This window comes from Drosophila mojavensis, unplaced genomic scaffold (genome assembly GCF_018153725.1).
Source record: "Drosophila mojavensis isolate 15081-1352.22 unplaced genomic scaffold, ASM1815372v1 contig_231, whole genome shotgun sequence".
NCBI lineage: Eukaryota > Metazoa > Arthropoda > Insecta > Diptera > Drosophilidae > Drosophila > Drosophila mojavensis.
In genome coordinates this window covers 721,078-743,446 of record NW_025318772.1, presented here as the reverse complement: position 1 = coordinate 743,446, position 22,369 = coordinate 721,078, and the positions used below count along the sequence as shown (strand labels likewise).

At 40.6% G+C, this 22,369-nt stretch overlaps 5 protein-coding genes and 1 long non-coding RNA gene across 7 annotated transcripts; 2 read left to right on the top strand and 4 right to left on the bottom strand.

Annotated features, from left to right (window-relative positions):
• Nucleotides 1–605: 605 nt before the first annotated feature.
• Nucleotides 606–2,466, bottom strand: LOC6574508 (solute carrier family 35 member G1). Its single transcript, XM_002000515.4, has 2 exons — nucleotides 2,218–2,466; nucleotides 606–2,155 (listed from the first exon to the last, which is right to left on the bottom strand). The coding sequence occupies exon 2, from the start codon at nucleotides 2,102–2,104 to the stop codon at nucleotides 1,058–1,060; it is 1,047 nt and encodes a 348-aa protein (XP_002000551.1). The 5' UTR covers nucleotides 2,105–2,155; nucleotides 2,218–2,466; the 3' UTR covers nucleotides 606–1,057.
• An 84-nt stretch (nucleotides 2,467–2,550) lies between these two features.
• Nucleotides 2,551–4,801, top strand: LOC6574507 (exonuclease 3'-5' domain-containing protein 2). The gene is made up of 3 exons (XM_002000514.4): nucleotides 2,551–3,022; nucleotides 3,081–4,244; nucleotides 4,299–4,801. Exons 1-3 carry the CDS (start codon nucleotides 2,823–2,825, stop codon nucleotides 4,720–4,722), a joined length of 1,788 nt encoding a protein of 595 aa, XP_002000550.1. The 5' UTR covers nucleotides 2,551–2,822; the 3' UTR covers nucleotides 4,723–4,801.
• LOC6574506 (apyrase) lies at nucleotides 4,785–7,037 on the bottom strand. Its single transcript, XM_002000513.4, has 2 exons — nucleotides 5,938–7,037; nucleotides 4,785–5,883 (listed from the first exon to the last, which is right to left on the bottom strand). The coding sequence occupies exons 1-2, from the start codon at nucleotides 6,882–6,884 to the stop codon at nucleotides 5,586–5,588; spliced, it is 1,245 nt and encodes a 414-aa protein (XP_002000549.1). The 5' UTR covers nucleotides 6,885–7,037; the 3' UTR covers nucleotides 4,785–5,585.
• A 600-nt stretch (nucleotides 7,038–7,637) lies between these two features.
• On the top strand, nucleotides 7,638–9,925 carry LOC6574505 (FAM172 family protein homolog CG10038). Of its 2 annotated transcripts, XM_002000512.4 has the most exons (5): nucleotides 7,638–7,746; nucleotides 7,812–7,916; nucleotides 7,974–8,277; nucleotides 8,366–8,624; nucleotides 8,679–9,925. In XM_002000512.4, the coding sequence occupies exons 2-5, from the start codon at nucleotides 7,841–7,843 to the stop codon at nucleotides 8,973–8,975; spliced, it is 936 nt and encodes a 311-aa protein (XP_002000548.1). In that variant the 5' UTR covers nucleotides 7,638–7,746; nucleotides 7,812–7,840; the 3' UTR covers nucleotides 8,976–9,925. The 2 variants fall into 2 exon arrangements, with proteins under 2 accessions (XP_002000548.1, XP_043864033.1); XM_044008098.1 differs by lacking the exon at nucleotides 7,638–7,746 and having other exon boundaries at nucleotides 7,756–7,916.
• Nucleotides 9,926–11,244: 1,319 nt separating this feature from the next.
• LOC122757002 lies at nucleotides 11,245–12,012 on the bottom strand. The gene is made up of 2 exons (XR_006356885.1): nucleotides 11,650–12,012; nucleotides 11,245–11,574 (listed from the first exon to the last, which is right to left on the bottom strand). It is a non-coding gene; the product is annotated as an uncharacterized LOC122757002 (long non-coding RNA).
• A 6,366-nt stretch (nucleotides 12,013–18,378) lies between these two features.
• On the bottom strand, nucleotides 18,379–20,748 carry LOC6574503 (venom peptide isomerase heavy chain). The gene is made up of 3 exons (XM_002000510.4): nucleotides 20,642–20,748; nucleotides 19,845–20,590; nucleotides 18,379–19,785 (listed from the first exon to the last, which is right to left on the bottom strand). Exons 1-3 carry the CDS (start codon nucleotides 20,721–20,723, stop codon nucleotides 19,627–19,629), a joined length of 987 nt encoding a protein of 328 aa, XP_002000546.3. The 5' UTR covers nucleotides 20,724–20,748; the 3' UTR covers nucleotides 18,379–19,626.
• Nucleotides 20,749–22,369: the final 1,621 nt, after the last annotated feature.

The following is a 22,369-nucleotide window of genomic DNA, read 5'->3' as shown; positions in this document are numbered from 1 at the left end:
ATGTATTCACAAGCACATCAAACACTTTTGAGATTTGGTTGGTTAATTTTGTATTTTAGTTGTTTCCTTTGCTCACCGGCCAATTGCGTTGTTTTGTTTGTTTTATGAGTACTTATTGCGTTCGAGTACTTCTTTTTGTTGTAGCAACCGGTGGCGCCGACGCGTTGCTAACAGAGTAATTTACACTGAGAGGTTGCGCTATGTTAATCAACTGTTATTTGCATGACCCAAACATGAAGATGTGACGTCAAAAGTACTACTGACTCGCTATGTATACATTTATCGCAAGGGCCAGCATCTGTTGTCGCTTCATACCTGCTGTAGACGTATTTTGAGTATAAGCTTGTTTATTCTGTTGCTTTAATGCACTTGCTCCGTTAAGATAACCAGTGACGACGACGCTCTGCTAACAGTTTATACACAAAGTTGCGCTATGTTAACCGCTTGAAAATACTGAGTACTTAAAATGCACACGAAACATGAAACACGAATCGAATAGGCAAGTATCGAAACTCGCACAGCTGTTGTCGCAGCTGCGACGGTAGCACCCTCTATGGGAAATCTCAAGAAGCTACAACGATTAGAAATCAAAACTCCAATTAACGGACTTTTCTTTTTAAATTAGTATTTATTAATAAGAGTTTGTCGAAATACTTTAGTATAAGCATGTATAACAATGTACAAAACAACAACTCAATGAATTTGGCTAAACTAAACCATTAGATTTATGTATATATATATCATAGTCATATGTATGTATGAATATTTGTTGATGGTATGAGTATCACGCTCGAACTTTAAAACTTTATGCCTATATATATATGAATGTAAAAGATGTGGATATTTATATAATGCGTCTATTTCTTTAAGTACTAAGCTGAGCTCTATCAATAATCCAAAGTCTAAGTCGTGTATATGAATTAGTTATTCGTATCGTAGTTGGTTGAGCATTGTTCCCCAATGCCCAAATGAGATTTGAGATTTGAAATGATTTGAGAAACCACTAAAATAACTAAAGCATTACATGAACCACTACAGCTACAGCAACTATTTTGGTCTACTCCATCAGTATGAGACGCAAGCGCTTACGCAGAGACGACTCTCGTGGCAAGGTCATCGCCCATTTCTTCATGGCCGTCAAAATCACAGAGCTGACGACCATCAGGGCGCCGCACAGGGAATACCCGTTGGGCGCCTCGCCAAAGAAGAGGATTTGCCAGATGAAGGCAAATACGATATCGGCACAGCGTGCTATGGCCACTGGACCGGCCTGCTCCACCTGCAGCGAGAGCGTCAACAGGATCTGGCCCAAAAAACTGAAGATGCCCAAGACGACGACGAGCCAGCGATCCCGTCCACAGCTTGGCCAGCAGACGGCGCCAATCGCGCCGCACACAATCAGAGTGTATACGAGGGCAATCGCTCCAAAGTTTGTCATAATCACAGAGAAGTGAAGATTCTTCAGAGCGCGCAGCAATATATAGACATTGGCACCGAACAGCGTCGAGGATATGGCAGCAACTGGTCCCCAGATATCATATGTTTTATCCGAATACTTTTCACTGTCCAGATCCGGCGTCGCCTCGCCAAAGACCAACGGTGGCCGAGTGATTAGCACCACGCCAAGGAGCGTCATATTGATGGTCAGCACATTGAAGAGGGTGCACGGCTCCTTGAGGAAGGCCCTTGCGAAGATCGCAACGAACACAGGTGTGGAGAAGATGATGACGCTGGCATCGGCCAGGGGCATGTGCCGAAACGCATAGAAGCTGAGCATCAGGCCCGTGGTGCCCATGAAGCAGCGCAGCAGGAGGATGACACGTTTGCCCTCCGGGAATACTGGCTGCTTGGTATAGATGAGTATTGGGATGGTAGGCAGTAGAACGCCCACAAAGCGGAACGAGGCCAATTCCATGGGATTGACATCAACCAGGCCCTTAACAATCACCGAGCACAGCGAGAAGAATAGCGAAGACAGCGTAGCGAGTATGATTCCCAAATACGGGCAATTTACACGCGTTTTAATCTGTTCCATCCATTGATTTGATATATCTCCCGCTCGCGTTCCGTCCTCAAATTGATGCAATTCCAAATTCTCTGGCATTTTGCCGCTTTCTTAATTAAACTAAACTACTTTTAGATTCAATGACACATTCTGCAAGCATTTTAAAAGTTAGATACAAAGCGTCACAAAGTACCGTTATTGAATTATGTTACCTTTCTTTTTTGATTGCGCTGGAAAAATCGATTTTTCAACTGGACAGCGGTGTTTTTGGAAGCATGCAGCTACTGCTGCGAAAATACAACATTTCTTAACTTAACATGACTGTTTTAGTTTACCGACAATAATAGTTGTTATTAATTATAGTTTTATACAGTTTTTCATACACAATCATTTGATTAAGGCTCGCACAATATTATAAATTAATTAACAGCTGGCCGCGCTGTCGGTTAACAGTGACTGTTAAAAAGGTTGCCAGTCTGCTCGAATTCGAACGAACAATGCTTATCAAGTGAACAGAAAAATAAACTGTTATCGATTGCTTAAGCTACATAGGAAAATGTATAAGTTCAGTTCGTGACATAATAGAGTACCGAAGTACTCTAGTTAAACTTTGATTTCAAAAAATATTTAGCATCAAAGTATGCGACGCAAAATCGTGGCTCCTTATGAAACAATTCTATATATCATTTAAATTTTTGTTGGGCAGCACGGCGAGTAGGCTGCGTTTACATTCTTTATCGGTCAATCGGGAGCGTAGTTTATTGTAATTTCGATATATTTGGTAATTTCATCAACACTTTTCGAGTTCGACTTAGCCATGAGCAACCAAACCGGTAACACCAAGATCAACCGCTGGGCCCTGCTCGCTGCTAGTCTTGGCCTGGCTTATGTGCTCGTGCGGTACAGGCAATCGATTTGGGGCGTATTGGGACGCAGTGCCTTTCAGCTACAGCACAAACGCATTGAAGTTATCAGCTCGGTTAACGAGTCACAGCGCATTCTAAATGAACTTAAGAGGTAAGTGACCGTAAATTGAAATAATATTATATGAAAATATGCCTCCACATATCTGCAGCCATTGCGAGTCATTTAAAGTGATGGGCTTTGATTGTGAATGGATTACTGTAGGCGGCACACGTCGACCTGTTGCTCTGCTGCAGCTGAGCTCCCACAAGGGCCTCTGCGCCCTATTTCGCTTGTGCTGCATGAAGCAAATACCCAAGGATTTGCGCGAATTGCTCGAGGATGATGCCGTGCTTAAGGTAGGCGTCGCACCACAAGACGACGCTATGAAGCTATCACATGATTATGGTGTTGGCGTTGCCAGCACCTTTGATTTGCGCTACATGGCTGTCATGGCCGGGCACCAGGCCGAGGGCCTTGGCAAGCTATCACAAACTCATCTCAATACTGCGCTCGACAAGAATTGGCGTCTCGCCTGCTCCAACTGGGAGGCTCCACAACTGGATTCCGCACAGCTTAATTATGCGGCCAATGATGCACTGGCCGCTGTTGCTATTTTTCAGAAGTTATCCAAAGATCTGGAACCACGTACCTTTTGGGACTGGCGTGCTCCGAAATTCAAGCAGTTGCGTCCAAAACTTGAGCCATTTCTAGATGTAGATTTTACTAAAGGCTTTGCCTCTGGCCTCGGCAAGACCCTATCGACAAGCACTTTCACACATCCACTAACAAGCAAGTCTAAGCCCAAGCGTAACAAGAAGCATCAACAGCCACAGCAGCAGCAGCCGCAACAGCAGCAAGTTCGCAATCTGGGCACTCAGTCCAAGGCCTTCTATGACAATTGTGTGCTGGAGGCGCCCGATGGCGAGCTGCTCTGCACTATTGATCGTCGCAAGGCCTCATGGTATTTGAACCAGAATCTAGGCACTCAGGTCAGCGAGCAGCCGTTCACAGTGCGCTTGAATTTTGAGCCGGCAGGTCGAGCTGTAGGAGACGTCGGCCGCTACTATCAGACGCCCAAGGAGAATCAATGCGTTGTATGCGGCCGTCGAGATGCCTATATACGAAAGAATGTCGTGCCACGCGAATATCGCAAACATTTTCCGGTTGTTATGAAATCACACACATCCCACGACATACTCCTGCTCTGTCCCAGCTGCCACCAATTGAGCAATATATCGGACAACAAGATACGCAACAAACTCGCAATGACCTGCGAGGCACCATTCGGCCATGGCGAGGGCGTCTCCAAGTACCATGATGATCAGCAACTCAGGTTGGTATGGATAATTGCCATCTGCTTGCCAATCTAATGCGTAATCCTTTTCAGAAACGTGAAGTTAGCTGGGAAGGCTCTGTTGATGCAGAGCGATCGTATGCCCAGCCAAAAAGTTGCACAGTTGCAGAAGACCATTTTGGATTACTATAAAGATGTCACTGAGATAACCCCAGAGCTATTGCAGAAGGCCGCCAAATTGGATTGCCGTGTGCCCAACGAGGAGTACTGCCAGCACGGCAAGAAGGTCGTCCAGGTATATCGCGATAAGCTCGGTGGTCTCGTCGAGCTGGAGCGTTTGTGGCGGGAACACTTTTTACACACCATGCAGCCCAAATTTTTGCCCAAACTATGGAATGTCAATCATAATGCCAATCGCTTGGAGGTGCGTGCCAGCGAAGGGCGCATCGACAATGAAGATTTGGTTGTGGCAGGTCTAGAATCAGTAATTAGTGTAAAGAATATAGCTAGATCGTAATAGTGTGATAGTTTTTGTTTTTGTATATGTTTTGTACGTATTGTATTCAAATAAATTATAAATTGGCTTTCGCTACGTATATATTACAAGATTCCAAATTCATGTCAAAACAAAAAAGATAATTTTGCATGCACACCGACTGCACAATACTCTGTTTACGTAAAACGGTAAAGCCTAATATATTATCTATACTTGTCACTAGTCTAGGAGCAATCGATCTATTAAAATTCATTAATAGTGGTTTAACTTAATTATTTAAGATTAATTAGAAATGTTCTGTGATGTAAAGGTCTTTAAGACATTATTTTATAAGATAATTCTCCGTTTAAAAACTCTTATTCCTATAAGATAAATTTAATTTTTTTAAGAAGTTATAAAAACCTATTTGACAAAAAGTTGTTCATTTTTAATTGAAATTTGAAACCTTGTCAAAGTCTTCGAGACATCGCAATATCTACATCAATTAGAAATAAAATGGTATCTTTACAAGACAATAAACATTGTTGAAAAATATTAATAAATGAACTTTTTTCTATGCTAGTAATTTAGGCACCTTAGCTTCGCGCCACGTCAGTGATTAACAAAAATTAATTTAAGAATAAACAAAATTTGCAATTTTGTCTTAAACGAAATACTAAATAAGCGGACAGCCATTGCTCCAAGCTAATAAACCCTTCTCACATTGTAAACAGAGTATTTTTAACAGCATAATTTATGGCATTGGTCTAAGAGCATCTCCTAACTGACAACTTAATATTTAAGCTATATATAAACTTGAGGCTAACATATATATACATAAACATATATATATATATACCGGATAATACACTATATACACGAAATATTACAGCAGCGACGCTTTGCTATATAAACTCAAAGCCCTCGTATTTATAGTCCGTCTCGACACGTGTCTCTGGCAATAATGTTTTGCCCTCCACGCTGAAGGCCGTCACAAAGGTGGATGTCTTGCCATTGAGCTCCTCCGATTTGAGTGCTACGATTATGGAATCCTGTGTGTTGGGCAGAAATTTGAAGCTGGAAAAACCATGAGTAGGCGCCGTATTGGCAGCATCCAACTTGACTGTTTCTATAACATTAAAGTGCTCGTCCGCAGAGATTAGAATGTTGCAGCCCATGTGCTCGTCCATGGTTTCATTATATCTATGGAGCAGAAAGCATTTATTTAATGCTAGAATGCTCGTACACAAAACTCACTTTTCCTTAGAGCAGCGACGTGGCAGAAAATACCAGCGCTGGTGAACTTCTGACCAGGCGCAGCTCTCGTGTATCATGTAGCCGGGCCAGCTTATCTGGAGAGATTCTAGACGCAGTTTCTTATAGTTTTCCGCCCAATTTATGGATCGCACCTCGCCTGCCATGCTGATAGCCTTGACATACATGGGATTATTGTTTTCGTAGTCACCCATACTAGTTGTCCATTCTTTGCCCATGGAGCCCACATACAGAGTTTGCTGCTTTACCGTTGCCCACTCTGATTTGAAGCCTTTGGCATTGTGGCCATTACCGTCGAGCAGTATTACCCAGGGTATGGCCTTGTCATTGGTCAGTTCGTAAATAAGCCCAGTTCGGTCATCGAAACTCAGCAGCTTTCCATTAAATGTGACTAGCTCGGAGAGCTCCATGCCACGTCCTTTCAGCGCAAACGAGGACTCCAAGGCTGTGGGTGCTCCTGCATCCCAGTTTATTTGTAGCTCATGCTTCTTTGGCAGATACGTGAGATAGCCCTTCTTTAGGTAGCTTCGCCACGTTGTGCTGCCGTCGCCCTTAACAACTTTCGAGCTGGTATCTAGATCTGCTATCATAGCAATCCGATAGCTGATAACGCCGCCTTGCACACTCAGAGGCTGCGTCAATGGATACGTTGAGTTGTAGGGTATCGAGAGCACAGAGGTGGCTTCACTGGCATATTGGGAGCGCAGCCAGTAACCATCGGAGGAGCTGCGACTGCCTTGGTGCGCGTATATAAAGAGTAATACTAGAACCACAGCACAAAACACAAGCAATGCAAAGTGATAATTAAACCGGACCGAGCGATTGCCAATTCGATAGCTTGGCGTACGCAGGGCGGTACGCCAGTCACGCATTAGCATGGTGCGTGGCGAGTTTTCCAAATCCCTGAATGCGTACGCCGTTTTTTGCATTTATAACTTTAAATTTTGGCAGCGTGGCAGCGAACTGGCAGTGGATGCAATCAACAAATTGAGGCGATGTGTCCGTTTCTGTTTCTGTTGTTTGGATTCCGCTAACGATGACATATCGATTACTGCCAACGAAACAGAACAGCTGATTGCTTGTTTGCTTTCGATAGTTGGACTGCAACGAGTATTGAATGCGATTCAAAAAGATTTAGAAAAATATACACAAAATCATAAATGTAAGAGCTTAAATCTCTAAACATTTACCGCCTACGGCCTAAATTTGAGGAAATGAACGTTGTTAGGCCAAATTTGTTATCTTGTGGAACAGCTGATGTAATGAATTTTAAAAGTAGTTCAATAAAAGGTTCATTTGAACTAAATTGGAAAAATCGAGTTTTCCGTCCGCGATAAGCATACATATGCTTTTATATCCTTTAGAACAAGTATATTGGTTACATTGGTGTGTTGCATCTACAAAAAAAAACTCAATTATTTTATTATTATGAACTAATATTTAATTCCAGGGTGGCTATGCAGTCTCTGAGCTACAGAAGTACCGTTGGAAAAGTTACAGAGAACCAAAACTTTATATTTAAAAAATCACAAATTCGTTGAAAATATATGCTTTAAAAAATCGTCGAAAATATATAAATGAAATTAGCTACTATGCCGTTTTTAAACTTAAGGTTTACGAAAATAATGAAAATGTAATTTAATATTGGCGCCGGAATGGACCTTGTCGATGAAAAAGAACTGCGCTTATCGATATGCCGCCACAGAGATGCCAGGCTGTAAACAGCTGAAATTGGTATCGATGCTGTCAACTGCGCCGGTCTTTTGACGAATAAATCTAAGTTTTTATTAAGTAAGTAACATACATTACATTAAGTATGTGGCGGCGCTTTAAATACATCAAATCCATTACCATAGCTGCTATTCATAGTCGTCACAGCAGGACCATGTCGGAGCCGTGTACAAACAGCAGTCAGGAAGCAATTGCACGTTTGCGGGAATTTGGATACGCATTCAATGAAGGTGATTATGCAAATAATTACAGTTGTCAGACATTCATTTACACTTATGGTTATGCAGCTGGTGAACTCCGCAAAATTGATGCAGCTAGCGGAAAGCCCGGTGATCTGCCTTATGAATTTAAGATCAGCGACAATCCGGTTACAAATCAAGAGCATTACGAGCAACTAGCCAATCAGATTCCCGATATAGTATATGAGCTACTGGAGAAAAATGGATTAAAGAGAACCTATATACCCATTGGAGAGCCCATTGAGCGTTCCACATTCGTATTCACACAGCCGCAACCTCTGGCCCAGTCGAAGAAGCTGCTTGTGCTCATCCATGGCAGCGGATATGTGTTGGCCGGCCAATGGGCAAGAAGGTAGGTATATATAACCATAGGTCTATTTATCTGACTGACTGATTCTTTCTCACTGCTGCTCATTTCTAATCTTTTTCTTTTCTACTAGATTGATTATAAACAACTCTCTGGAGCACGGCACACAGCTGCCATATATACAACGCGCACAGAAGCTGGGTTATGATATACTCGTAACGAATACGAATGACACCACACGTATTATAAATGGCAAGCGCACGCCTATCAAAGGTTTAGAGAATTCAATGAGTCATGCCGCTTACGTATGGGAGCATATCATCATGCCGTCGCAGCCCGAGAGTGTGGCCATAGTGGCCCACAGCTTCGGCGGCTCCGTGTGTAAAGCTTTGGTAAGTGAAGAAGTATTCCAAATAGACTTTATAGTAATACTGTGTTTGTGGCAGGCGGAGAAGTTTACAAAGTTCTTTAAAGAAAAAGTATTTGCCATTGCGCTAACCGATGGCACAGTGGGCCATCCGCCCGCTGGTTGTCAAAAATACTTTCTGGATGTAACCTGCAATTGGGTCTCCAGCACTGAGCCACTCGATACGGATCTAACACATGGTGATAAAGAAAAGAATTTAACTTGTGTATCGGCTGGACATCCGGAACACGAATGGACCTCCTCTGCAGCCATCGAGTCTGTCTTTAAGTTCCTCGAGCTAAAGCACCAGAAGTATATAAAGACCAAGCAGTCCTAAGCCGCCTAGTGTCAACTTGTTATGAATTTCATCAAATTTTCATATGTGATGTGCATCATCCCATCATCTTTGTGCATGTGACACTTATCCCTTTACCCTAAGGACCAACACAAACTATCGATTTGCAATGCATAAATCAAACGGAGTAGCAGTATCTCATAACAAAACTCCCTCATAACCCACTTCGATATGTCACAAACACTCGCATCAAGGCAATTTAATTTGATTTTCGGCACTTTGGCACATTCCATGTGAGTTAATCAACTTGATGGCTGATGTATCATCGTTCACGATAAAACAAAAGTGTTTCTGATGTCCGTCCAGTCAACAAGCAGCTAAAAAAACAACTGACCCACGTCCCCACGGTCAATGCTTAAAGTTGTTAGCTCGATAAGAACACAATCTAGATGTGTTGGGGTTGCTACAAAAAACAAAAAAAAAAAAAAAAAAAATCGCATCATGTTTGGCTATGACGCCGGCATTTCCCAGCTACCTCTCACCCTTACGCAAACCTTACGCATACCACATCATGTCGTTTAACAAAGTGCGTCATAAAAAATTGTCCCTTGTGAATTTGTTGGGCTTAAAGATTGGAACTCTCATTGCATACGCACAGATTTCAGGTTGCAGTTTTTATTAGTATGTGTATCTACATAAAGTCAAAGTTGGGTTTAGAAATACGAATGAAGTTCATAGTTGATAATTTAATTGAATTCCCATAAAATGCCTATCCCAGCCTACAAAAGCTGTCATATGATAATCATAAATTTTACTGATCATATTTACACTGTTATAAATCATCTATTACCAACTAAGATAATAATAATTGCGAGCAACTTCTTAGTTATTACTCAATATCAAGTTGTTTATTAAACTGAAACTAGAAATTTAACTACGAACTTTAGCATTTTGATTAAAGTTGAATATAAATTTCAAGTTCATAATTTCAATAGATTGCTTTTTATACGGTTATTTTCTACATAACTTTTTAGTTGTTAATATTAATTTAAACAGATCGTCTAAGTAAGATTGAGTTTTCCAATTATGGAACAAATTAGTAATTTTCCATAAGAGGACTTTAAGAGGGATTTTGATGATGATTTTGAATTTGAAAGAAACAGTTAATAAACTGTCGAAAGCTGTAAAGCCTTTTAAACATATATTCGTGAAGTGGAATACATATAAGATATATATAAACAAGTAAGAAAGCTCTAGTCGAGACTGCTCGACTACGAGATCCCCTGAACCCTTGGAGCAATAGATATTTCAATAATTTTTCGCATCTTTCAGCTTACACAAGAAACACGCACACACACACACATGCACGTACGCACACACAGGCATACATACACACACACGCATACAGACACAAACGCATACACACACTCACATACACAAACACATACACACACATACACACGCATGGGCTGCAGTGTGCGCTTACTATGAGAACTTAATTGTTTAATAACTTTTTTTATGGACGTACGATCATGAAACTTTTAGATTATGATTATAACATGAATATGCATGTAATTGCCAAAGCACAAGTCTCTAGTATTTGAAATACGCTTTTTACAAAAGTGAGGGTGAGGGGGTGAATTTAGAGGTGGGGGTACATTTTAACAAAAACCGAAATTGTATAAATTGCATATAAGCATACATTAAAAATTTGGAGACTCTAGCAATAAAGGTGTAGGAGATATAATTAAATAACTAGCTTTCGATAAGGTTTTTTATCGATAAAAAAGATCGGGATGAGTTATCGATTTTTAATGATAAACTTGATATGCGCGCTGTAATTACGGACATTTTAAAAAAAATTTGAAGTCTCTAGCTCTTATATCTTCTGAAATCGACGCGTTCATACATACGGACAGACGGACAGACGGACAGACGGACGGACGGACGGACGAGGACAGACGGACAGACAGACGGACAGGGCCAAATCAACTCAGCTCGTCGCCCTGATCAAGAATATATATACTTTGTGGGGTCTGCCACGCCTCCTTCTGCCTGTTACATACATTTCAACAAAACCATTATACCCTGATTTCCCATTGAAAATGGGTTCAGGGTATAAAAATTACTAATTATATATTTCCAATAAAAAGAGAATTTTTATTGCAAAAGTTAAAAGTAAAAGTAAATCGAAAACCCTTTTATACTTAACATTTACTTTGATCTGATTTTTCATTCTTTTTTTATAATTATGACTTACTAAGAAAATTCAGTTAACAAAGCTAAGTCCCCCAAGTAGTAACTCGATAAGTGCTGTTAGTAAGAGACGTTTATCTTTAGTATTAAGCTCAAAACTTAATACCCACAAAGCAGAAGCAGGCAATAAGAAAAGAAAGTGAGTGAGTGAGTGCGCGAGTGTGAGAGAGAGCAAGCTGCAGACAACAACAGACAGCAAGCATTTGGTTGGGTCTGGTCCGGGTGGGTGGGACCGTAGCAACGGCAACCCTACAAATGTCGCTCCCTCCCTCCCTCTCTCTCCATCCCACTTCCCGCTGTATAGCTATACCCGTCTTCCGCTTGGCTTGTATACATTATCGCTGTCATGGCCGCAGTCATGGCTTCTGCTCCACCTTAGGACATTCTATATGTATGGGGAGTCGACATCGTTCACTTCGTTGTCGTCCTATGGCAGGCAGCTATCTACACTTTGACTCACCCACAGAGCGATACGAGGTTAGACGAGGATGGCATTAGTTTAGTCGGAGTGCGAGAGTTCGTGTATCCTTCGTATCCAAAGCTGGCTGTGTTTTGTGTGGGTTCAGGAATGGGTCATGCGCCTGGAGCATGTACATATCTCACTCATACATACACAATAGCTTCCCTCTTTTTTCTGCTCGTCTATATGGCAGCAGTAAATAAGAAACGAGCTTCCCACTTACAGTAAATAAAAGGAAAAGTCACAGTTTTAGTTTAAATGAAGGCCAGCAATGCCCGCCTTAAGACAAGGTTCCCTTTTTCGTTAACAATAGCTGGCAATTACTTAAAATAATCATTTTTGTTTTCATGGTTATTTGATAAGATCTTAAAGCGTGCGCATATATGTTACGTCCCTCACATGGCGATGGAACTCTTGACTGCCGCGGAGGCTGGGATATAACCCTTTAGCGTGTTGATATCGAGGCTGCAAGGCTGTGAGTTTGTTTAGTGCGCGTATATAAAGATTTTCATTTTAGATTGAGTTTTAGGCCTAAGACACACATTTGTTTTTCTTTTGGATTTGGTTTACTTATGTTGAGAGAAGGAAAATCAAACAAATTATACGGAATATATTAGATGTACTGAAATGAAAAATGATAAACAAGTAATGTATCGGTCTCTTCTTTATATACATCATCGTACATGCCTAATTTCTAATGAATATCTTCATAAATCAAAATTAAAATAGAAACTCGCAATTCTCTATAGAAAATGCAATTTTAAATAACGGATATAAAAAATTGAAGTCCCGCCGCAATATCCGTTGTTATTGTGCCTGGACTTTATTGCTTGAAAAAGTTCAAGCGATGTCATTCAAAAAGTCATAAATAATAATGTTTTCCAATAAATGTTCACATATGAGCGCGCACGCACTTGACTCCCTCTTCCTCTCCCTCTCCCTCTTTCTCTCTCTGTCGCACACAGCAGGCGTAGGCGGTTGGCGAACCAATTGAGCCCACGCCACCCACCGCCCTCAACCACTCAGCTACAAGTGGATGCTGGCTCTGGCTTGTGCCAAACTCTCCGGAGTGACCGTTGTTGAACCTCGACTCGTGGCTTTTTGGCTAAAAGGGCGCCCCGCCGTGCCTCATAACTTACAAGGTCATTTTTAGAAAGAACCATTAGGTTTTTTTCTTTTTCTCTCTCTCTCGCTTTTTCAGGACGTTTCAAATTTTTTTTTTTTATAATTTAATGCTCATGTGTAGCGAATTTTTATGGCTGACAAATGATTGATGCGTTTGCTGGCATTTCCTGTTAAATGTCATTAAAAACGCTTGTTTTCAACTTTAAAGACACGACTCGTTATATTAAAGGCAATTTGTTAGATTTCCGTTCGCCTGAACAATGGCGCCCACGATGTCCGTCCGTCTTGAAAGCGCGCTGAAATGCAAGTTTAACGCAAAAATAATATCAAATAAGATTAGATAGCATTGTGTCGTCTTATGGCCATGCCTATACTTTGCCCAGGGGCTCAAGAAAGAACACGCAATTTTACAAATTGCATCATTTGCACCCCTTTTACTTGACAGCCGCTCAGAGGTGGCACAGTGGAGCAAGACTGGACGTTTAGAGTGCGAAATTCTCTATGAAATAAACAAATTTTATAAATTGTCGCTTTCAATAAATTGTACTTTACTGACAAATAAAACATTTTGAGTACTTGAAAAGAAAAAAAAAAAAAAAAAACTAAAACTAAAATATCAGTGCATACTGGGTATTTATTGAAAATGTGTGTCTGAAGTTGTCATACTGTAATGCAGAATTTTATAAAACCTAAAGCTAGTCAAATTACAGCTCATATATATTTTGTTTTTGATATTCGGTGATTTTATTTTTCAACTTTTTTCCCGGTTTATGTTTAATCTTTGTTAATTATGTCAAATATATTGATATATACCTCATTGGGAAGGTTATTTTTAATCTACAATTTAGCATTTACCTTTTTTTAATTTTAATTAATTTTATATGTTTTACAGGCGTTTGAAGTTGAAAATAAAAAAAGCCGAATATCAATGTTACTCACTGTATATAAATAATATTAACTTTATTCATAATAACGTTATATTAGAGCTGCGTCTTAATGATTCTATATAAACTATATCCGAAAAGGGCGTAGCGCCCTTTTCTTTTATAACTCATCTCAGCAGCGCAAGAAATATATTCAACAAATTTGCTTTAAATTTTCTCGATGTGTCCCACTGTGCTGGGCATTTTAAAATTCAAGCGCTGCCCGCCACAAAGCCACACAAATCACAGCAAATACAATAACGAAAGGGAAACCTCTGCCACTTGCCGGAATGTAAATGTTGTACAATGTTAAACTTATTTGCGGTTTATGTGTCCTTGTTGCTGTTGTTGTTGGTGGGCGGCTGAGGCGACAAAAAGGACCTCGAAAGCCAATAAAACGATTTTTTCCAGCCGACTATCTAAGTGCGTATATCTATGAATTGTAAAAGGACTATTGAAGTGCTTGGCCGCGGCCACTGACAGCCAGCGAGTCCTTGCCATCAACCCGGCCGCGATATAAGATAATAGTATCATCAACACCAGCAAGCAGCCCCCACGCTCCCATCTCCTGCCCCCAGGGCAACGCCTCGAAAAGGACACTGTCTGAGCATTTATTTATTTATTGTAGGCGTTGCTGGGAGTGGCCATGGCTATGGCTTCGCCTCTGCTGTATTGGGCACTCGACTTCAGGCTGGGCTGCGGATTTAGTGGGTGTCAAGCAATAACAACGCGCCTTGGATTCATGATAAGAACTTTTTCTATAGCTAATTTGCATGGGATATCCCCGAGAAACAGGAAATGTTGCGGCAACTTTAAGCTTTTGAAGTTTGGTGAGTTTCTATTTTTTTCTTTGTTTGCTTTTCGAGTGACAGATTTTTCACGCGCATTTAAAAAACATTTAAAAAACCATTAAGTGTATTCTTGAAGCCGACTTTTTTCAGATTTGTTTGGGTTTTTTATTTTATTTTTTTTAGCCTGCATCACACCCCATTTTTTATTTGTTTTGCGTACGTTTTTTTTCAGGACTGTCGCAGGTTTTGTTTTTTCATAATATGTGATTTATATACCCTGTAAGTGATAGACCTTTGGGTTAAGGAAAAGGTTTTCATAGCGAAGAAGACGAGAGTATTTATAATAAAATTTTTAAATAATAATAAAAAATTGTATTAAACATATATAATGGCAAAATTTAATATTATAAATTAAATGAATTATATAGACTATTAAATATCTAAGAAGAAATTAACCATTAAATGGAATGGTCTATTGAAAAGGTTCAAGGTTGTCGAAGGAAATGAATCGTGCTTGAGCCTGTCTCAATTCAACCTGCATTACAGGACATCTGCTAGTCTACTCCATGTGCTGCATCGTTAACGGGCCTTTTTTTGCATTTCTCTCTAATCTTTGCGCCATTTATTTACAGTTGATTAACACGCGACTGACATTTGTTTGACTTTATTTTTCTTTTGTGTGAAATTAAAATGCGAGCTGCGCCACAAAAATATAAACTGAGCTTTGTGGCCAGTCCTTTTGCGGTGGCTGCTTTTTGACTTTGCCTTTTATTTTATTTTTTTGTGTGTGTTGCACAAAAATTATTCATTTGTAGAAAATTGCGACGGCGTTTGGTTGAGCTTGGCCCTGGCCCTGGCCCTGCTCTGCTCTGTCCTGCCCTGCCCTGCCCTGGCCTGGCCGCAGGCCAAACTGATTAATAAACCAAACGTCAAATGCGCACAATGGGCACGCATCATCAGCGGCAACCCCAGAGCCGGGAACAGTACGAAACCAAACCGAGCCGTAGCTGGAGCAGCTGTCATCTGTGTGTCATATTCAAATGGCAAGGCGACGGGGAGAGATCCAGATCCAGAACCAGATGCCATGGTCACATCCTGTTCCTGCTTCTTGGCATGGCAAGTGCCACGGTAGGCCTCGTCGCATTGTTGTCAACTTGACTCTTGAATAGATTTCGCATGTTTCTTTTGCAGAGGGCGTTGGGCATTGACACAGTTGGCTTGGGTCACAGTTGGCTGCCATTTGGCCATCAAATTATTTGCATATTAAAAATGCCACAGAACAATCTCTTGAGAAATCGATCTAAAAATCTAACTTTAAGCAAAATAAATATTTTTCTTTTGGTTCATATTTGTTGAAAAGTCCTCAAAATCTAAACGATATGCCACTCTGCTGTCAATTCCATTTAATGGACTAGTCTATGAGAGTTCTCAGTGTGTCTATTCTTGTAAAGTAGCTCTACTTGATTTTTGATCCATTTCTAGATATCTCAAGATCAAGTGAATTCCACAATTTCATTTAGTTTCCCTTAAGTTTGCTTTATCGTAAAAAAGTGACCCTGGGGCATAACAATACGACGTGATTTATAAACATTAAGATTTATATGATTGCGTATGTCAAACACACACGCACACACACACTCCCGCGCACGCCCACATACTCAGGGCGCACATAAAAATGATAAACAAAAAATTGCTTCACTTGAATATTATTTCGTTTGCTTTCCCACACATAATGGCGCCTCTAATGGTTTTATTTATGGAGTGTTTAGTGTTGTGGTCCATTTGAAACAATATAAAACACGCGCATATCCTTAAGCTAGTCTGATATGTTACTACTACTACTGTGCCAAGTGCCCACAAATGTCCTGCGGCCAAACCAATCCATATCGAATCACTCTGACATGGGCCAAACTATGTGATTTCTTTTTGTTGCTGCCCAGGCAGGCGTTGGTCAGAAAAGAATCATCAATCAAACACATTCGTGCAGTTGAATGAATAAAGTAGAACGAGTCTTTAATATATTTTTGCTATAAGCAGAGAAATATTTATAAAGTAGTACTGAAGATTATAAAAAATTGTATATATAATATAAATAATATAATTTATGTAAAAAAATAATAATATAAATAAATTAATATACAAAAAATAATAATATATTTTTATAATAAATTATATTAAATGTATAATAAAGTTAGTTGCATTTAAAAAATAAATTTATTTCATATTTTTCCTTTTCTCAAGTTTTCTTGGCCCACGTTAAAGTAAAAATATTACTCAATTTTCAAATTCAATTTGTCACTCATAAATTTCACGCTGTATTAGAATAAATTTGTGACAATTGAAAAATTCAAGTGGTTGCTAGAAAAAACTTCTCGAATGTGTCGAAAACGTTGCGAAATTTATGGCCAAATTTCGGAAAAGCTGCGGAGTGGGCCGCGAGGGCGGGTTATTTGGCTTGGTCTGTCAAAGTTAAGCGGCGGCCTCTGCTCTGGCACACGACGTGCATGTCAATGGGCATGACAAGACCCAGGGACCCAGGGCGGACACAGCCACGCCCACGCCCCCGTTAAAAAGAGAAAAAGCAGAAAGCAAGGGCAAGGGCAGGCGGGCGGGTAGGGCACTCGGGTGGTAGGCCAGGCATTCGCACAATGTCGCGTTAAATTTGCACAACTTGGCAAAAATGTCGCTCGACTGTGCAAATTGTAAACTTCTGTTTTGCTTATATGGAATACAATATATAAATATATGTATGTATTTGAGCAGGGGCTGGGGCGGGGATTGAGGCTGGGGCTGGGTGCTGAAGCGTGTCCACATAAATAACAAAATTTAAGAACAAAATATCAATATCCACTTTGCGGTACGCCAACTGCATGCGAATGAGTCGCCCATTGCGACAGTCTGCCAACGTCTTGTTGCGTCAAGAATTTTGAATTTCAAATGAAATTCTATTTCTTACTTTTGTTTTGCATAATTTTGATTCGCTGCAAGCGACATATTGCGCAGCTAGTTTTCAGCACTTCTTTTTTAGCTGCTTGAAAGTCTTATGAAAATGGAAAATATAAAATAAAATAAAAATATAAAATGTATAAAAGGAGATAAAAGTTCTCTAAGGATAAAAGTTACCTTATATGAAATCGTGGTATGAATACGTAGAAGGAAATTCTCTGATGTAGTACTTTTCATAGATCAGATATAATATTTACCTAATCTGTATTTTATTTAGGTACTTGAGACCCGTAATGAACCATTTTATAGCACACAAAAAAAAAAAAAAAAAAAAAAAGAAATATTTAAAATTATGATATATCCAAATGGCCAAGGACCACTTCTTTACGATCTCGACATAAAAAGCTGCAGCAAATTTCCCCATTTTTTAGCTGACTTCTGTCTCTCCCTCTCTCTCTCTCTCTCTCTCTCTCTCTCTCTCTCTTTATCTTTCTCAGTCTGTTCGACTCTGTTCCTGAGCTGGTCATAAGCCAAATTTAATTTGTTCGCATATGACATTTACGTGGATATTCAAATAGCTTCGTTTCTGTCATACTTCAGTGGCTTTGATGTGTCTGGGGCAGAGCAGAGTTGGGGCTTTCGTTACAAAGGGAAAAGGTTTCGCTAGATTAATTTAGGGTCATGCATATAACATCATTTTTTATGCGAGTGGCTTTGTGCACACTGGCTGACTGGCAGTGTGGGTGGGTGTTTGGGTGGTTGTGCAACCGCAATCAAGTGGCATAGAAGCTTTTTATGTCACAGCCCAAAGCTGCGCATATGTGAGTCTTATTATTTATTGGCAAAGCTCTCTTAAAGATATTTTAGCTGAAAGTCCCTTTCTTTGATGGCTTAATCCTTTGCGGCAGCAAAATGCTTTTAATTTATGGCCAAACCTAGTCGCATGTGTTTTAGCAACTTTCTTTAATTATGAGCACTTAAAACTAATCAAAAACTTGATGGATAATAAATATGAGAAATATGTTACATGAAACGAGCGTTGCCTGGCTGCATATCATGGGGCCTTTCGTTCAAAATCAGAATCAATTTTCGTCTGGGCTTCTCTATATGTCGAGTCTCTCTGAAGAGCCCAGCTCTGCGCTCCACATGATGTCCGGGTGTTACATTTAGTGGCTCCCATCTGATGGGTCTCCTAATGCTGAATATGCGCAGCAGCAGTCGCAGGGGTTTGTGGCGCGGCTCGGATATGCCGCAAGTTTCTTTATCAGGCGCCTCGTTCAATTTATCCACTTTGTAATATGCCTTATGCTGTGCATTTACTCGGCCCGCTGGACAGCTTTGCTGAGGTTCGTCCAGGGAGTCCAGCAGTCTGTAGGCGCCAGCAGAGCAGCTGCTCCAGGCAAGGACAATGGTCATGAAGGCCCAGAGAAGACGCGTCCTCATTTCACAATTGCTTAAATTGAACTGCGTCGACAGTTAACTATCTCCAATATATATGACTTTATATATTTATATCAATGACTTATGCCTTGAACTCTGTTCAGAAACAAAGTCAACAATGCCCAGAGTGCAGCTGTGTCAGCAAAGGTAAATATTTTGAAAAATAAAAGGGGAAAGTTTACTTTTTCTTCAAATATGTTGAGCTCTGCTGAGAAGCACTTGTAACCAGCCTTAATATTACTGAGAATTACCAAGTAAATTCAAATTAAATCATTTCCAATTTTTCTATTTTTATACCTTAACAACCGATATACCCTGCCTAACTGCTTACAGTACAGGGCATGCAATAAAAAAAGCAGTTAAAAGAAATGGAGTACCCGCACACGTAACTGTCATTTGTATTGCCTACGCCTGGTTGGGGCACGCCTTCATCCTCACGGACTTTTGGGGGCGACGGGGGTCCTCTCTGGGGGCCTGTTGCGGAAATCAGCGTAAGTGACAATCGCGCGTGAATCTGTTACCTTATAAAAGTGACATGAATTCTAAAAGCGTTGCGGCCCGGCACATTAACACATTTTCATCTCTGCATATCCCATGGCACTTGCCAAAGTGGGCGGCATAATTTTTTAAGTGACTTCCTTTATTTGCATTTGGGGATAGGAATGAAGCAAGCGTCAAGTGGGAATTTGACTGCATATATTAAGCAGAATAGACAGTGAGAAACTTATTTAGTGCGTTTCTTATTTGACTTGCTATTGCATAATCCTCATTTGCTCCTTGATCCAGCTCACGTGGGGGCTGATTCGCGTAAAGGCGTATACTTTGTGCACCTCGCAGGGCTTGCGGGAATACGAGAGGAGGCCAACGAGCTTATGCTTATTCACGTCTACTAGAGGTGCACCTGAGTCGCCCTGGAAGGTATCATACTCGTTATATATTTGAAATTTCGACTTCCCATATAAATACGCACATCACAAGCTCCACGAACTCCCGTTGTGTGGATCGCACAAATTTCCGAATGAGTCAAAAATTTAAATCTATGATCTACAAAGCACATATCATCTTTTATGGTGCGGAACGAGACAGTTTCTAGGTTCTTTGGTATGCCTGGCTTGGTGCGACCCCAGCCGACGAGCAGAGTATTCACATTGCTGGGCTTTCTAGTGGTATCCCGAAAGTCTAAAGCTGCGAATCGAATATTGTCGATCGGTATGGGTGTTGCTAGCTTCAGCAATGCAATATCATGGCCCTTCAGGGGCTTGAAATTCGGATGTTTTCTTAAACTGCTAACACGAAAACGTTTTGTTTTCGCATTGAACAGTCGATTGCTGCCAGCGGCCACAAGATAATTTTTGGGCTTCAGCTTGGGGTATTTTAGAAAGCAATGAGCCGCCGTCAATACGAAGTTGGCATCCAATATTGTAGCGCCACAGAGATGCATAAACTTTCCCTTTTTGATTTGCAGTGATGCTACGAATGGATATGCTATTGTTGCATTCGGGGATCTCGCTGAGACTGTCACCGTTGTGTTAAGGGGACTCGAAGTGGATGTTGAACTATGGGGACTGCTGGTGCTGACATTTTGAGTCGTATTTTCCGGTAGAGGTACTGATCTTTTCAAATCAGTTTCTGATAAGACTTTGGGTGCTGATTTTTTCAAATTAGTTTCTGATAAGACTTTGGGTGCATCACTTGAGATCAGTTGATCTAAAATAGCTAAAGAAAAATCGGATTGTACAATGCTTTAGCTTTGACTGTTTTGTATACCTTTGCTGTTAGGCACCTCCGATCGAGTCCTAATGAATATAGGCAAGATGAAAAGTAGAATAAAAAAACTGTGCCTCTTCATGGTTGATAGCAAAGTGAGGTTGTTAAATGAATGAAGTCTTAGATATTTTATGCAGAACAAATCGATCATATAATGCAATTCATAGCAAATTCATAGAAATGTGGTAAATATTATTTCGTTATGGCTCTTATATTGACACGCAACCCATTTAGTTTGCTCTCAATTTACTTTGATCATATTTATCGGGGCATAAAGTAGTAAAGCGATTTCTCATCCCCGGATGCAGTGTTCCTTTGGGTTCCATCTGCTTTTTATAGGCATTTCCTGATCCGTTATCCTAAAGCTCCGTTGAGCTTCTTCTTGATCTTTTGGAGTTCATATCCACAGCATCATCCTCCGGTCCGTTTCTACTTAAGAAAATTGTTTGTTTCGTGCAACACTGTTTGTTCGGCTTTTAAGGAACTAAATTTTCACGCAGCTTCCATCATCGACAGCATAAAACTAACTTCGACTAGCCAGTGAGCGTTGCCATTATCCACTTACGTGGAATTGTTTCGTGTACATTGAACATGATTTACGATGACACATAAACAACAGCTTAACTTCCGCCTGAGTTTCATGCTGGGTGACAAAAGCCAAAAAAATGAAGAAAAATTGCAGCGTACCCTGAGATATTGACTAAAAGCCCAGCCCCCACCCAGGCAGAGCCGCCAGCTTCACTTACCTTTTCCGCTTAAACACCCTCCAACTAGGACATAATGGCCAAATGCATTTGGAACAGGTTTTTCCGCAGGTTTTTCCCTTAGTTTTTGCCTTTTGCTTTTTGGTTTTTTTTTTTTTTTTTTGTGTTTTATTAGCCCAGAAGTTGTTCCTTAACGGTTCTCCTCTTTTTATGCCCTTATGTTCAGCCGTGCGTCCAGTTGCCAGGGCATTGTGGTCATCATTTTTCTTGCCCAGCCCCCAAATGCGAAGCATGTGTGGGTGTGTGTGTGATATGTAAGGGCTTTGGTCAGGTTGGAAGCTGCGCCTCCTCTTTGTCCTTAGTCAATGGCTTCCAAAGGGAAATTTATTGTTTCGCCGGCGGTTTGAGTCAAAGTTGAAGCGCTTCAGGTGCACTTGGTAAAGGCGAGGGTGCAGGGTGCAGGGTGCAAGGGCGAGGGCGAGGGGTGTCACTTTTGACATTTAAGATGCCACACACAATGGCCACTCGGTGGCATTCTCTAATTTATACGCATCGCCTGCATGTGACACCCGGCATTTGTGCCGGACAAAAGTTTTTTGGGCTCAATCTATTTGCAATTCCGATGATTTGGATGGCCCGTCCGGGGGGAAGTGCTTGACAAAAAACTGTTGCATTGACAAATCTAATAAACAAATGACAGACAGCTGTGAGAAATTTATCGGCCAGGCATATGGTTGCAGAAGAATCTATAGCTTTTAGCTAATCAAATGGGAATGAGACCTGTAATGCCAACGGAGACCGAGTCAACGACTTGCTGAATATATAATTGGGAAAATATTCCAGTGCGATTGTTCTTTTGCTTACCTTCGCATTACTTATACTTATTCAGGTACTTGCGCGAGTCTTCATATAAATATTTGACTTCCTACTGCTTTCAGGCTCTCGGGTCTTTATCCTTTCGATTGTCTTTGCGGCTGTTTGTTAATTGTTGTCAGCACATTGTTCAATTGTTTTATGGTTCATA

Coding starts and splice junctions, on each gene's coding strand:
- LOC6574508 (XM_002000515.4), bottom strand. CDS start 2,104: ATGCCAGAGAATTTGGAATTGCATCAATTTGAGGACGGAACGCGAGCG.
- LOC6574507 (XM_002000514.4), top strand. CDS start 2,823: ATGAGCAACCAAACCGGTAACACCAAGATCAACCGCTGGGCCCTGCTC. Junction 3,023..3,080: donor ATTCTAAATGAACTTAAGAG/GTAAGTGACCGT, acceptor ACATATCTGCAG/CCATTGCGAGTCATTTAAAG. Junction 4,245..4,298: donor CATGATGATCAGCAACTCAG/GTTGGTATGGAT, acceptor AATCCTTTTCAG/AAACGTGAAGTTAGCTGGGA.
- LOC6574506 (XM_002000513.4), bottom strand. CDS start 6,884: ATGCAAAAAACGGCGTACGCATTCAGGGATTTGGAAAACTCGCCACGC. Junction 5,884..5,937: donor CGTCGCTGCTCTAAGGAAAA/GTGAGTTTTGTG, acceptor TCTGCTCCATAG/ATATAATGAAACCATGGACG.
- LOC6574505 (XM_044008098.1), top strand. CDS start 7,772: ATGTGGCGGCGCTTTAAATACATCAAATCCATTACCATAGCTGCTATT. Junction 7,917..7,973: donor TGGATACGCATTCAATGAAG/GTGATTATGCAA, acceptor ATGGTTATGCAG/CTGGTGAACTCCGCAAAATT. Junction 8,625..8,678: donor GCTCCGTGTGTAAAGCTTTG/GTAAGTGAAGAA, acceptor TGTTTGTGGCAG/GCGGAGAAGTTTACAAAGTT.
- LOC6574503 (XM_002000510.4), bottom strand. CDS start 20,723: ATGAAGAGGCACAGTTTTTTTATTCTACTTTTCATCTTGCCTATATTC. Junction 20,591..20,641: donor GGAGGTGCCTAACAGCAAAG/GTATACAAAACA, acceptor ATTTTTCTTTAG/CTATTTTAGATCAACTGATC. Junction 19,786..19,844: donor GAGTTCGTGGAGCTTGTGAT/GTGCGTATTTAT, acceptor GATACCTTCCAG/GGCGACTCAGGTGCACCTCT.